The following is a 14,592-nucleotide window of genomic DNA, read 5'->3' as shown; positions in this document are numbered from 1 at the left end:
TAGGGTTACGTATCCTTTTGCAATGTGTCAAATACCTGTTTTTTTTCTCTCCTAATCCATTCATAACTTTCTGACATGCAAGATCTAATGCTTTTTCCATCTCATTAATAGACAAAATCCAACTGTCAATTTATTCCTTATGCTTCTTGTAAAGACCAACATGGTTAGAATCTCATTCAAAATAAGTTTCTATCTTGCTCAAGCAAGCCTGAAATTTAACTTTATTACATATGGATTCACTTGTTGCACAATGTTCTGGTTGAGAAATTAAGTTAATTAACAGATTCTAGATGGACTTGTCCCTGTCTGGCAATTGTTGAATTAGGAGATCATGATCATTTTTTAGGTCCTGATAGTTGTTAAAGAGTTTGACCTTGTCAGCCTGAAGTAAAACAACCTCTTGTTGCAGTTGGGTATTGTATTGGCCTTGTCATGAAGCCATATATTAGCATTTTATAATAAGGAATTCTGGTATTGAAGCCCTGTGTTAGCGTTGTGGAACTAGGTAAAAGTATCATGCTGCTTGGCATTAATGCCTTGCAAAGAAGCAACCTAACCATGAAGTTTGTCATGAGCAGACTGAAAGGAAGCTATCTTGTCACAGCCTTTTGGAAGTCATTTTCTTCAAGGTTGGCCACAGGGGAAGAAAATATACTATAGTCTATGCAACTTCCTAAAAGCTGCAGACTGTTTGGGTGGGTGCCAAGAGGAATTGTATGTTTCCCCTTTTCAAAGTTAAAAGTAATGCACAAAATGTATAAAAAATGACATTGAAAATAAATATTTGACCCTTTTCTTATTTTATTGCCTCTGTATTACAAATCTCTCTTACCATTGGTGTTTGTGTGAGTGCTTCTCACTTTTGCCCTTCCTTGTCAGCAGCCTTTCTTTGCAGTCTTTGGGTATTTGTAAATTTCTCTTGACACATTCCAAATAGGTAGAACTACAAAGTTATTAGACTTGACTCAGCTTGGGACCCATTTCGCTCCACCAGTCAAACGTGACTTAGGACTCAGCAAAGACTTGGCAGACAAACTGGCAATGACTCAACATATATATTCATATACTCTCAAGAAAACTATTTTTTTGCATTGAATCTAGATTAAACATGAAATATAACATCATAAAACTGAATTTAATAAAAAATAACATATCCAAATACATCACATGATCATATCAACGTAAATCAAAATCACAATGGACATTTGCATGAAATTACGAAGGACAAAGTTCAATCTGTCTAATGTTGAGACTCTGAGAGTCAAATCTGAAATGACAGAATAATAATATATAATAAATATACCATAAGCCTAGGAATGTGCCTCAACGGAAGTTTCTCCTGTCCCTTCCCCTTCCCCTGTTTTAGCAGTTTGCTCCAACCACATTAATTCATCCTCTGATAATAGTGGCTCTTGGATCTCCTGGTCTTGCTCATCAATCCACTCAGACATTGCATCAACATTGTCCATGTCAATGGCAGTGAAATTAGTGTCACTTGATATGTGAAGCAAGTTATAACCCAGGTTTGACCTGTCCAACTTAGCTGAGTTTTTCTAGAACTGACTGGGTCAAGTTGGCTCTGATGGTTCTGGACCAAACTGATGTGGTTTGATCAAACTGATTTGGTTTGATCAAACCGATTTGGTTTCGAGTCTTGTCTACTCAAGTTAGCAATTACTAATCAACCTGGCCCATTCAGGTAGCTATATAGAACCATGTGTAAATCTTTGAGGCTTGTCTGTTGTTTGTCCATGTCACATGCTGGTTGATCAATGGCTTCTATGTTTGGCTGTTGCATGACAGCACTGCTGGCATTTATTAGGGGGATTAGTAATTCTAGATATCTTGCTTCTAGCATCCCAATATCCCAACTTCATGTCAGCTGCTATTCCAGATCTTAAACTACAAGTACATTTTGTTTGAACTAATAACATATACTGCTTCCTCCCTGTCCATCCCGCACAGTTCCTTGTCATGGATGATTAATTAACTGGGTGTTTTACACAACCCTTTAATGCTCTCTGGTAGAAGTTGATAATGATGAAAAAAATGAGTTCCCTTTACAAAGTCTTACTTTTATCAATTTGTTGTTTTTCTTGCATAATTTTACAAGTTTATGACCTCACACTAATATTGTTTTGATATTCTTAGGACTAACACAAAATACTAAAGCAGAAAATGGATAAATCACAATACATGATTATGTCAAACAGAGAAATTTAACAATAGGAAAACAATAAATATGCCACAAAATAAAAGATATTATAGGTTACCTCCAGCAATAATCCTCAAAGGAGCTTACAATTCATATCAAACATATCTAGATTTTAAGGTTTTGACTTTTTATAGCCTGAACACTATTCTGTCATTTATTCCAATTTTAGCTTGTCAAAGTGTTATTTGTGCAAAGATATGTCATGCTATTTTGTTTAAGTATCATTAACTATAGGCTTTGGCCTTGATAAACCAAGGTGTATTCTGACTCAACATCAAAATTACTTTTGATGTTGATCTCTATTCAGTTATGAAGAATTAACAAGTAATTTGAATTGCATGTTTCATCACTCTATCTCTACCTAATTTATTAAGAGTGTCACACTGAAGACACATGGGCTTGGAAATATACAGGTCCTTCACTCGATGAGGATTAAATTCTGTTGTTCATGAAGAAAATTCAGAGGGAACGTGTCAGTGGTAATGATGTCCAATGGATGATTAAAGGATGATATATGCATTGTAGAGATCAGTCTGGGTTTTCCTGTTAGGCAGATATATTAAATTTACATAGGGTTACTCACATATGCAATAAAAGAAAAGAAAAGAAAGCCCACTTTTACTAATGACAAGGAAACTGATGGCACTAGGGGATTATCACTGTACTTGATCACTGTATTCTAGTTCAGTGGTGTTGAGCATTCAAGAAAGAGGAAAGTTTCATCATGAAAACAACTTTTGAAGGTTTAATTGTATGAATGTACATTGTATACATTTACCTAGTAGATTTGTGTTAAATTAATAGTAAATACAGACGTGTGTACGGACTCTTGAGGAATATTCAGGACAACGAAACTATAGCCTAATGCTCCATTGGAGTTGGTTGCATTTGTCAAGCAGTTCTTTTTGTGTCAAAGCATTTTGATTTCAGTTGCAATCGTTCAGCTCAAAAAATGAAATTTTGATTACCCCTTATATCACTTAAATGCACTATTTTTTGACCCCTTTGGTATCTAGTATATGCAAAGCTTTACCCTAAGATAATTATCATAATGGGTAGATTGGTTGCTTGAAATTAGGACTGGCTATGTGTCTAGATGTGTTCCTGCTAATGGAGTCCAACTGTTCAATTTTATTGAGTTTTAGAACTCTGAATCTACAGTAAAATTTTAGATGGCGAAGTGTCGAATTTGATATATGTCTTTACATATAATGGTTTGAATAGAAGTTAAAAAGTAAAAACTTATTATGCAATAGGCATTGTGTCAGTATCACTTACATGACTATGGTGTTGATATGTAGGAGTTATTTCTGGGGCTCTACTTTATATTCGTGAAGATTTTGACACTGTAGACAAGAGCACAGTTCTTCAGGTTGGATTCATATCATAATTCCATGTAATAACGTTTTTATTCACTATGTATTTGTTGTCAAGCTTTAGAATCATTTAATCAATGTCATCTAACAGGGTGGTTATCCATGGACAGGAGACCATTGTGAGCACAGCTATAGGTGGAGCTGCATTGGGAGCAGCTTTGGGAGGGAAAACCTGTGATCGTTTTGGAAGGAAAACTAGCATGCTCATTGCAGATGTTGTTTTCCTTTTGGGTTCCATGCTTATGGCCGCAGCTCCATCTCCGACATTTTTAATTGGTGGCAGGGTGATGGTTGGTCTTGGCATCGGTATTGCTTCAATAGCAGCCCCCTTGTATATTGCAGAAACTTCACCATCTCATATTCGAGGAGCACTTGTTAGCGTAAATACTCTTATGGTCACGACTGGCCAGTTTGTCTCCTATCTTGTAAATTATGGATTCACACAGGTAGCTTTAGTCCTCACTGATAAAGATGATGTGCAGTCCTTTTCCATTGATGCATGTGAATCATGAAATATTGATGAATGAAATACAATGGACTGAAAATAAGGCATTTGATTACTGATGACAGATTTCAATCCCTTTAAGTTGTTTTAGTATGACACAGTACAAACTTTAATATCATGGGCAGTTACCTTAAGCTATGATCTAGAACCTCACAAGCACCTTATGGATCTTGAAGTTTTGCCACGATTATTTTTCTGCAATATGACGTGTGATTATAGTTAAAGAAACTTGTCTCAGTGATTCTTTTTAACAAGCAGATAAAGTGAGGGATGGATGCAAGTGTAGATTGGATAAAATTCTATTTAATATAATTTTTCATGGGAACAAAAATGTTTCTTGTATCTAAATTGTAATGTGCAAATATCACAGTAATCCCGCCGAGCTGATGAAAACAATTTATGGGGGTCTGTCTTTTTCAATCTTTTTACTGATCTTTATCCTGGACCTATGGGTATGGGCCCACTAAACTCTTCCGCTGCACCTCTGATCCATGCATACATGGCCGGCTAATTCCTCACGCTGGCTCACTTCAAGTGCATGCAACATCAACACACTGGCTCACACAACAAGACAGGGTTCACACCGTCAAGACTGAATATAAACTATGAGATTTACACATAATTTCACAAGAACCAAATTTCATTAATTAAAATTTAAAACTACTATACTATTACACAACATCTATTGGTGCCATAGTGGGCATGTTCATCATTCAATGACTGCCCCTTTTCAATGCCCAAAGGCTACAATTTATATTAGGAAAATGCATTGTCATGGATCACTTTGGATCCATGATTTTCTCCATAAAGCCCTCAACTCAATCCCCAAGATCCCTCATGGATCTAATTTTTGACGCTTTTAATCCTTTACAAAATAGATATTACCCTGCCTTTTGACAGTTGTGCCTTCTGGTACTCGTTCTTGTTAATTTTCTTGGAGGTGGGTCGATGCTCCTGCATCACGAGCTTAACATATTGACTTGTGGTAACACGTTGTTTATAAGACATACTTTTTCTCTTTCCTTCTCAAGAATATGTATTTTTGGTTTAAAAAAACTTTATATTACATAATCATGCGTAGTAACAAGACTGATACAATAGTGAAGCACCTGAAGCTGGATTGGTGCTTGACAGGGCCACATCCATAATAGGCTTTTCTACTAACCTCATTGAATAGACTATTTCAATTGAAGGATCTGCAGTTGGATCCTTGCTTGAAGCCAGGCCAACTTACATACAAAGCTTACTCACTATAATCTATTAACCAAACTTTTTTAAAAATCCGAATGAGAATTTATGGAGAATTGGTAATTTCGATCAGATCAGTTGCCACTATTACACCAGATACAACTATTTCATACATGCCACTAATGGGCCAGTTACAACATGTCTCTGGAGACTTGAACCCACATAGCCGGGGAAACAAAATGTTCACCAAACCACTTGAGCTAAGATCCTTCGACACAATCTATTAACCAAACTTAAACAAAATTTGGAGATTTATTGCATAGGACTCCATTGCCGAACTGAAACTGATATGTACAAAGACAAAATGCCAAAAAGTCGTGAAGAAATGGGATGTTAGTCTGAAAAGAAAGAGTACTACTTGACAAATGCCCAGATTGAATGATGATCCCTTCTACACATTGGAATAGACTTGGGAATTGATCCAGGGGGATGTTGGTGGCCACCCACGTATCCCATTTGGACCCCCACAACTCTCTTTCAGTTTTTCAATTTCCGTAATTGTAGCACAATTTACTATTTTTAGCAGTTTTTCGGGTCTTGAACTTCCGGAGCCGTTTTGAGGCTCTAAATGACATTTTTTGGGAAATATAGGAAGTCCATGGGTCCATGGACTTATGTTGCTCTTCCTAAAGTTGTAGTGCTCGGATAGATCTTTCTAACGAGCTATTGTACGCGTCAAATGGAGATCGTATGCCACAGTTATGACCCCGGGAAATTGATGTACCAATTTACCCAAACGGGGCCCACAATTTGGCGTTTCATCTTCTAGGGTTAGGTTTTGGGATGTTAAGGGTTTTCCATTGTTTCTCATCAATAAATAGGCCTTCAAGCCTAATTGTAACATAGTTCAGAGGCATGTAGCCGCCACATCTCTTCTTAGAGATAAGCTACCATTGCCCTAGCTGGTTTATTTCCATTTTTGTTTGTAAGCATATTTCATTATTTTACATTAATGAAATGAAGTATTATTTCCGTTGCATCTTTGTGTATATGGTTATCTCTGTATTTTGTTGCGTTCTTGTATAAATTCGGATCAATGGTATCAGAGCGGTCTGTTTTTCTCTGTTTTTCTTTGCATGTCCCCAATGATCTCGGGATATAAGGAATTAGGGCTTGAATTGGTTGAACCTTTGCAAGACCAGCCTCGCAAATCCTGACGGCCTCCCATGGCGGATGAAAAGAAAGACGAGGGGCAGGAGATCCTATCAAAATCTTGCTCAAAGAAGCCCTCGAGCGACAAAGGAATGCGATGATGGACAACTTTGCCCAGAACCTTCAACGACTACCCAGGGGCGATGCATCGGCTTCCAATAGCTACTCTGGAAACGCCACACCGTTTAAGGTACAATTTAATTTTGAAATCCCCATATTCGAGGGTCAGATAGACGCAGATGTCATAGATAAATGGTTAAATCTGCTAGAAGGGTATTTTTCTGTTCATGAATTTTCAAGTCGGGAAAAGATTGTTTTCGCTCTTCTCAAAGCAGCCCTTCACGTCAAGGACTGGTGGGAAACCTATTGCGAGCAGAAGAATGAAAGTAAGGTCTCACTATTTTCAGCCGCACCCACTTGGGATTCATTCCGGGATGCCGTCAAGGAGCAGTACTACCCTGTCAAAAGCTATGAGGACAAATACATCAAATGGACCACACTGTGGCAGGGAAGGGACCAAGATGTGCCAGAGTTCACAAAAATTTTTCATACCCTTCGCACACAGTTGGGTATCAAGGACTCTGAGCTGCATTTGGTACTCAAATATCGCGGCTGCCTACACAGATACATCCAAGAAGAGATGGAGTTCCTGAACATCTCCTCGCTCGGCACGACATATCGATACGCTGTTAAAATCGAGCAAAAGTTCAAACAGAAGAAGCGAGACTTTGGATTTGCAAATCCGAAGACCAAAGGACAAAGCCAAGGCGGGGTGACCCAAGACAACCCGTCAAAGCCAGAAGAAAAGAACAACACCACGAAGTCAACGAAGGACACAAGAAAGTGGTGTGAGTTCCACAAGAGTCCCACTCATAACACAAGGGAGTGTCGGGCCAAGCAGTCGCTGGTGGCTGAGTTGAAAGCTTCAGAATCAGATGCATGTTTCGACCCCGAGTCGGAACCCGACAAGGGGAATGGCAAAGGGAAGCAGATCATTGATGCGGAGCCCAGCGTCACTGTTGCCACCGCCAAGATCCAGAAGAATGAGCTCGAAGATCCAGAGGAGGGGGAGCATCTTTTCCACTCACAGATGTGGGTGAAGGGTTCGCCGTTGCAATTCATTGTTGATAGTGGCAGCCAAAAGAACCTCATTTCAGTAGAGGTCATGAAGTGGTTGGGCCTACCGACTACACCACACCCGCAGCCGTATAGTATGGGTGGCTTCATAAAGGACAAGATCTCAAAGTTCGCCAGCGGTGCCGCCTTCCCTACAACATCAAGCCCTTCACAGACGAGGTATTGTGTGATGTTACACCTCTGGATGTTTGTGATGTACTATTAGGCCAGCCATACTTGTGGAGGCGACATGCTGTGTATGAGTCAAGGCCTCGCGCTGTCATTATTTCTTTGGGTAATTCATTATACAGGATACTGGAGGTAGCCCCACCTACTGCCACCTCTTTGATCACTGCTAAGAAAAGCAACAAGCTCATCTCCCAGACTAGGAAATTCATTTTCTGTCTGGTTCGCTCCCAAAGTAAGGGGAAGATTGTCACCACATCCATGACCCCCGTGAAGGGTTCCTCCACGCAGCAGCAGCAGCAAAGGGATACGGTCATGACAGAACACAGGAACAACTTCTCCTCACCCACAGGGGTACCACACAAGCTTCAGGTGGGCAACAAAGTCTGGTTGCATCTGCAGAAAGAACGCCTTACAAGAGCCCATCAGAAACTCAGACCACTCCGACATGGTCCTTACACTAGTACCAAGGCTACGGGAAACAATGCTTTGAAGCATAGCATTCCCCCATTCCTTCGATTGCATTGAGTGTTCAATGCGTACCGCCGTCGACCATGCTTCCCAGCATTACTGGACACATTCGAGATTGCAAAACAGCTCACCAAGGACCAAGTTCAGCAGATGGAGGAACTCAACGCAATGGGGACCATTGCTTCTTAAGGGGGGAGGAATGGTCTAGGTGGATGTTGGTGGGCACCCACCTATTCCATTTGGACGCCCACAATTGTCTCTTTCAGTTTTTCAGTGTCTGTAATTGTAGCACAATTTACTATTTTTAGCAGTTTTTCGAGTCCTAAACTTCTGGAGCCGTTTTGAGGCCCTAAATGATGTTTTTTGGGAAATCTAAGAGCAACATGGGTCCATCCATGGACCCATGTTGCTCTTCCCAAAGTTGTAGTGCTCGGATAGATCTTTCTAACGAGCTATTGTACGCGTCAAACGGAGATCGTATGCCAAAGTTACGACCCCGGGAAATTGATGTAATAATTTACCCAAATGGGGCCCACAATTTGGTGTTTCATCTTTTAGGGTTAGGTTTTGGGATGTTAAGAGTTTTCCATTGTTTCTTAACAATAAATAGGCCTTTGAGCCTCATTGTAACACAGTTCAGAGGCATGTAGCCGCCACATCTCTTCTCAGAGATAAGCTACCATTGCCCTAGTTGGTTTATTTTCATTTCTTTTTGTAAGCATATTTCAGTATTTTACAATAATGAAATGAAGTATTATTTCTGCTGCATCTTTTTTTATATGGTTATCTCTGTATTTTGTTGCGTTCCTGTTTAAATCCAGATCAGGAATTGACTTGAAGGTCGATTCTGCTGAGATTTCTCACCGGATCAGTACTTCTCCCTGATGATGGACTCCAGTTTGGTGGCCCAGGTCCTTGGTCGGAATGACATCCACAGGGATGGACAATGAGCTATTGGAGGAAACTGCCCAGTTGGCTAACCAATCAGCTATCTTGTTTCCCGTGTGTGTAATTTGCATGGATATGATATTTTGAAAACTGATCACTACCTTGGAGATTGGTTGGTAGACACTGGAAAGTTCAGTGTTTGGGGGTGGACGTGTCCTTCAGACAATATATTATTAACTTGGAGTTTCCTTATTCCATGACATTGGGGATATCCCTGGACTGGCATAGATAAGACCTTGAACGAGGGATGTGACTTCTGCTTTGTTGTTTGACCAGGTCCCTAATAAGAACTGAAAGTTGATCCCAATTATTCCTCCAGTGCTACCCCTTGGGACTCTTTCAGACCTAGCCCATGCAGGATTCCCTTTTTAAGCACTGTCGAACTTGACCTTGATCCACAGTGGATCAGGGGTACTTGGGCAAGAATATATACATATAAGATGAATTATAGTTAAAGTTCAAACTCACCACTTTCTTTCAAGTTCTTAGGAGTTGCAGAGACGACTGTTTGCTCATGGGCAATTCAATGAATAAGTCTATCTATCCATTGATTTGTATGGATTGGTACAAGGAAAATACGAGTACACAAATTCATTGTTTGGCAAGTTTTCAAACATATGGACAGTGGGAAATAAACTACTTTAGCTTGATTTAACAATTTACCAAGAAAAAAGAAATGCAAAAACTTCAATAATGATGTTATAATTTCAACCGTTTTGCTATAGGAATTTGTGATAGTGCATATTCGTAAATGCTTAGCAATATGATGTTAAACAGCCATATTGCTGTAAAATTTATTATGTTTCTTTGAATTTCAAAGGCCAAAAATTTATACATTCTTGAGAGCTAATTTGCTTGGCGAGTCAGAGTGATCTCATTTCTCAAGAAAAATCTTGAAGTTCACGTGAATTTTAATTTTCTTCTTGCAGGTTCCAGGAACATGGCGCTGGATGCTAGGAATGGCTGGTGTACCTGCAGTCCTTCAAGTACTCATATTCACATGTTTGCCAGAATCACCCCGATGGCTAATTAGAAAGGTGAGTTTCAGAAGCACCGAGGAGAGAATTTTGTTTTGGAGTGTGGCTTCGTGTCACTGATACCAAACTTTGCTGATTCAAGTTAAACCATTTTTTTTCAGGGAAATGTTGATGACGCTATTCCTATTTTTCAAAGAATTTATCCTCCAGAGGACTTGAAGACTGAATTAGAGCAGATTATGGATGCGGCAGAGACTGAATCTGGTCCTGATGGAATTGCAAAGGATATAAGCATTGGTGATATATTGGGTTCAAAGGAGATGAGGCTAGCACTAATAGCAGGTGTTGGAATGCAGGCAAGTGTTTTACTTTTGTATTGACATGCTTTCCTTTTGTTGAGTTTTTTGGATGAGTTATCCTTTTCCATCCAATATGAATGGCTTAACCCTTGGGTTCATGAAAAGTTTATTTTCTATACAATATGAAGGATTTAACCGTGGGTTCATGAAAAATGTACTGTTGCACTGAAGGAGTATTCTTATAGCTAGTTATTTGATGTTAATTTCAGTAATAGTGCCCCCCATATATCCATTTCATTTCTGATATGTATGAAAAAAGAAGAAGCTTTTCTTTGTTAAATGACTGGCTGGAAGGGTTTCTATGTTCTTAACAACAATTATCTTATTCCCGTTGGAATGAAAACTTCAATTCCTTTAAAGTTCCTTGCACTGCATGCATTGCTGTCATGAAAATCATGACTCTGCGAACACTAGAGTTTTTGGCCAGTCGGTGTTTACTAATATGAAATGTATCCATTATATGGTCCACTTCTACTGTGGTTTGGAATGTTATTCAGTTGTGTGGATTATCGTTGCATTGAAGAATAATTTTGCTCATTCAGTGGGATCAGTTGCGTTGTTGAATGCAGATTTTTCAGCAGTTGGTGGGTATTAATACTGTGATGTATTACAGTCCATCTATCATGGAGCTAGCAGGATTTGCCTCTCATAGGATAGCTTTATTGCTGTCATTAGTTGTTGCTGGTGTTAATGCGTTGGGCACAATTGCTGGCATCCTGCTGATAGATCGATCAGGAAGAAGAAAACTTGCACTATCCAGCTTGATTGGTGTAACAGGAGCCTTACTTTTGTTATCAGTGGGGTTCTTCATGACCACTACTGACTCGCCCAATGTCATGAGACCAGAGAATACTTTCAGAAGCGAAATTTTATGCCCAGCCATGCAGACCAAGCAAAGTGTATCTAGATCTCTGTCTTGCGTTGACTGCCTGCATGCAGCATGCGGGTTTTGTGCTGCTCCTGAAAACAAGGTATCTATTTATTTATTGAACTTCAAAATTTCAAGGGTAATTAAATAACAATCACTTATCGAAACTTGAATGCATGCTAGTCCCAGTGGATCTATATTGATGTTGTTTGCAATTATTGCAGATGGAACCAGGTAGCTGTTTAATTTACAATGCAACTGTCGCTGGCATCTGCACCAGTGCTTCTAGATCATGGTATACACAAGCATGCCCAAGCCAGTATGGCTGGTTGGTGTTAGTTGGCCTTATATTCTACATTGTGGCATTTTCCCCTGGAATGGGGTCAGTTCCTTGGGTAGTCAATTCAGAGATTTACCCTGCACAATATAGGGGTGTCTGTGGAGGAATTGCAGCAACTGCAAATTGGCTTTCAAATCTTCTTGTTGCGCAGTCGTTTTTATCGCTGACACGTTTATTAGGAACATCTGGGGCTTTTTTCCTGTTTACATGCATGTCTGCTCTGGCTATGATTTTTGTCTTTGTAGCTCTTCCAGAAACAAAGGGACTATCCTTTCAAGAGGTGGAAGCATTGTGGGAGGAAAGAGCAAAGAAAACAAACGGATGGTTTCCCTGGACAACTGACAGCCTTCAGTATTCTCGTGCTAGTGAAAAATCAGTTCCTATGCAAATCTTCTCTGACTTGGATTCTATACAGAGTGGTATCTGATCGTTAAGTTTCATCACAGGCACTCAAGGCAACTGGTATATTCTTATTCAACCATTCTTTTGTTGGGCAACATAATCTTATTGGCTGGAGCGGAGCATTCTTTCTTTTTTGAAGGCCTGCCATGATTTCTTGAATAGGGTGTGAAGTTCACCCTCTGCAATGCAATATACTGCCGGTGTAGTAGTAGGGATACGTCTTTAATCATTGAAAGCTACTCACTCCCCTTTTGGAGTTACGAAATCAGCTAGCTTATCAAAGTATTAGTCACATTATCAGAGGCCTTCACTCGAGCTCAACACGTGATTGTATTTTAGAGGGATTTCGAATTAAACGAGACTTCCACAAAAAGGGGAAGTGAAATTCATTTACATCCAGTTTACGATGTCAAGTTGGACATGACTCCTGATTAAAATTATTCTTTCATTAAACTTCTTATTTACAGGGTAAAAATCATTATACTATATTTATTATAGGCATATATAATGTATGAACAGTTCATGATTATCAAACCATTCTCTATGTTAAACGGCTAGGAATCAGAATTTGGCAACATCCTGTCTAAATTCTTGCTGATTCAACGAGGATTTAGGCCACATCGTATAATGGAGCTAATGCAATGGATTTTAACCTACCTGCGTTGAAAATATAGCCTAAATGCTAAAACATTGCAGCTGTAAAGTTATCACTAAAGATGGTGAATGGTAACGAACCTTATGAAAATATTTATTAAAATTCGGAACACTGGTACACGATTGTATCTGATTTAATGTTTTCATACTAGGCTTGGGGTCATGATTCTATTTTGGGAAGGATATATATGCACAATATGTTGAGCATTATCATGCCACATTTAACGTCACCAAATTGTAAAACGATCTTAGAAACACTGCATAAATGTATGCCCCCTCACAGTTAATTGTCCTATGAAGCAAGGCTATTGTGATCGACAAATTGTAAATAATTTTTATGAGGTTATTTCCTCGACGTTTCATGTCAATGGGAATGCAGTTCTAAAGGATTAACAACAATATTTCTGTATTTGCCTGAATGTTTTACATCTAAGTTGTCATGGTACAGGTAGGGGTTAACATGTTTTGAATCAGAGGACAAAGGCATGCCAGTGTATATGTGTTAATTATTTATAAAATAATATATGATAAAGAAAGAGCACTGAAACTAATGAAAATTGGCAATGATTCAGATTCATTTTAGATTTAAATTATCCAAGAATCAAATCCTTAAACGTCCATTTATCAATGAACAATCACGATTTAACACTGAGCATTGGCATTATTTCCTTTTCTTGACATAGAGTGGAGATGGCAAATATATATAGAATTTGAAACTTGATGAAACTGAAATGTGGGCTCTGGCAGTGAAGATTGCCAATAATGATGAAGAATGCTTAATGTTGCATTGTTGGACACAGATTCCCTGCAATAAAAACAACTAACCGTGCCCTATCTTCTTCTCTTCTTTTTTGGTCTCTTTTCAAGTCTACCCTTTTCTTTCCAGGATTTTCAAGTCTACCCTAAATGCAACCTTTAATTTTTTAGTGCTACCTATGTACTTGAAATTGGGGTATGTCTCTGAATTTCCTGGGTATGATGATGTATGGCAGGAACTTGTACCTTTTTGGTATGTCTGTATAAGTATGGTTATGGTTACCTGCAGGCTGCACCCATGCGACTTTGTTTTAATAGTGACGAGTTAAGAGTGAAGTGGCAAGTTAAGAGTTGGAATGCAAGGAAAGGGAAAGTGAGATGTTGTGTGTGTATGTTTGCCTTGTCCTGGTTTGCCCATTTTTTATATACACAAATCTTCATTTCCCCCTTGTTGCTAGCGTTCCTTTCATTAGTGCAACATAGCATTCATTGCTAGCGGCCCTTTCATTAGTGCAACATAGCATTCATTGAAACGTTCACTTCAATGACAAAACTCTAGAATTCTTAAGTATTATTTACACTTACATAAATTCTCTCAAATATATCTTTAGAAAGGTTCATTATTTACTTCAAATTATTTTCTTAAATATATCATTAATTACACCCTAAATAACATTTTATGCAACTTTGACTACATGGTGTATTATATCCCTTAGTACATCTATAATTTTATTCTAAGTAAGAAACATTTTTAAAAATGTCCTCAATTTAATTTTATTCCAAGTAAGAAACATTTTTAAAAATGTCCTCAATTATGTTCTAATTATGCCTTGTGTTGTCCCTACAAAACACATGTTACATCCCAAAACCCTATGTGCATTTGAAAATGCTTCTAATAACATGCTAAATTTTTTTTCGTAAGTTATTAATCCATGTCAAATATTCTTTCAAAGAGTGTTTTTGAGAAGCCTTTAATAGTCTTTGCAATATTGACCTTGAGGGTGTCATCAATGTTGTTT

At 38.6% G+C, this 14,592-nt stretch overlaps 1 protein-coding gene across 1 annotated transcript in view; it reads left to right on the top strand.

Annotated features, from left to right (window-relative positions):
- LOC149205165 (putative inositol transporter 2) overlaps positions 1–12,623 on the top strand; it is a 65,730-nt gene extending 53,107 nt beyond the window's left edge. Inside the window, exons 2-7 of the mRNA XM_089394924.1 lie at positions 3,517–3,587; positions 3,702–4,037; positions 10,147–10,254; positions 10,356–10,550; positions 11,123–11,524; positions 11,646–12,623. Coding sequence (XP_089251050.1) covers positions 3,517–3,587; positions 3,702–4,037; positions 10,147–10,254; positions 10,356–10,550; positions 11,123–11,524; positions 11,646–12,188 — 1,655 coding nt within the window. The 3' untranslated portion in view covers positions 12,189–12,623. The remainder of the gene's footprint in view (positions 1–3,516; positions 3,588–3,701; positions 4,038–10,146; positions 10,255–10,355; positions 10,551–11,122; positions 11,525–11,645) is intronic.
- The last annotated feature ends 1,969 nt before the right edge of the window (positions 12,624–14,592 follow it).

Source organism: Pinus tabuliformis, chromosome 1_2 (genome assembly GCF_031772625.1).
Source record: "Pinus tabuliformis cultivar Carrire ecotype Pingquan chromosome 1_2, CPIR1, whole genome shotgun sequence".
Classification (NCBI taxonomy): Eukaryota; Viridiplantae; Streptophyta; class Pinopsida; order Pinales; family Pinaceae; genus Pinus; species Pinus tabuliformis.
The sequence above is the reverse complement of the archived record's forward strand: the minus strand, read 5'-3'. Positions and strand labels throughout refer to the sequence as shown.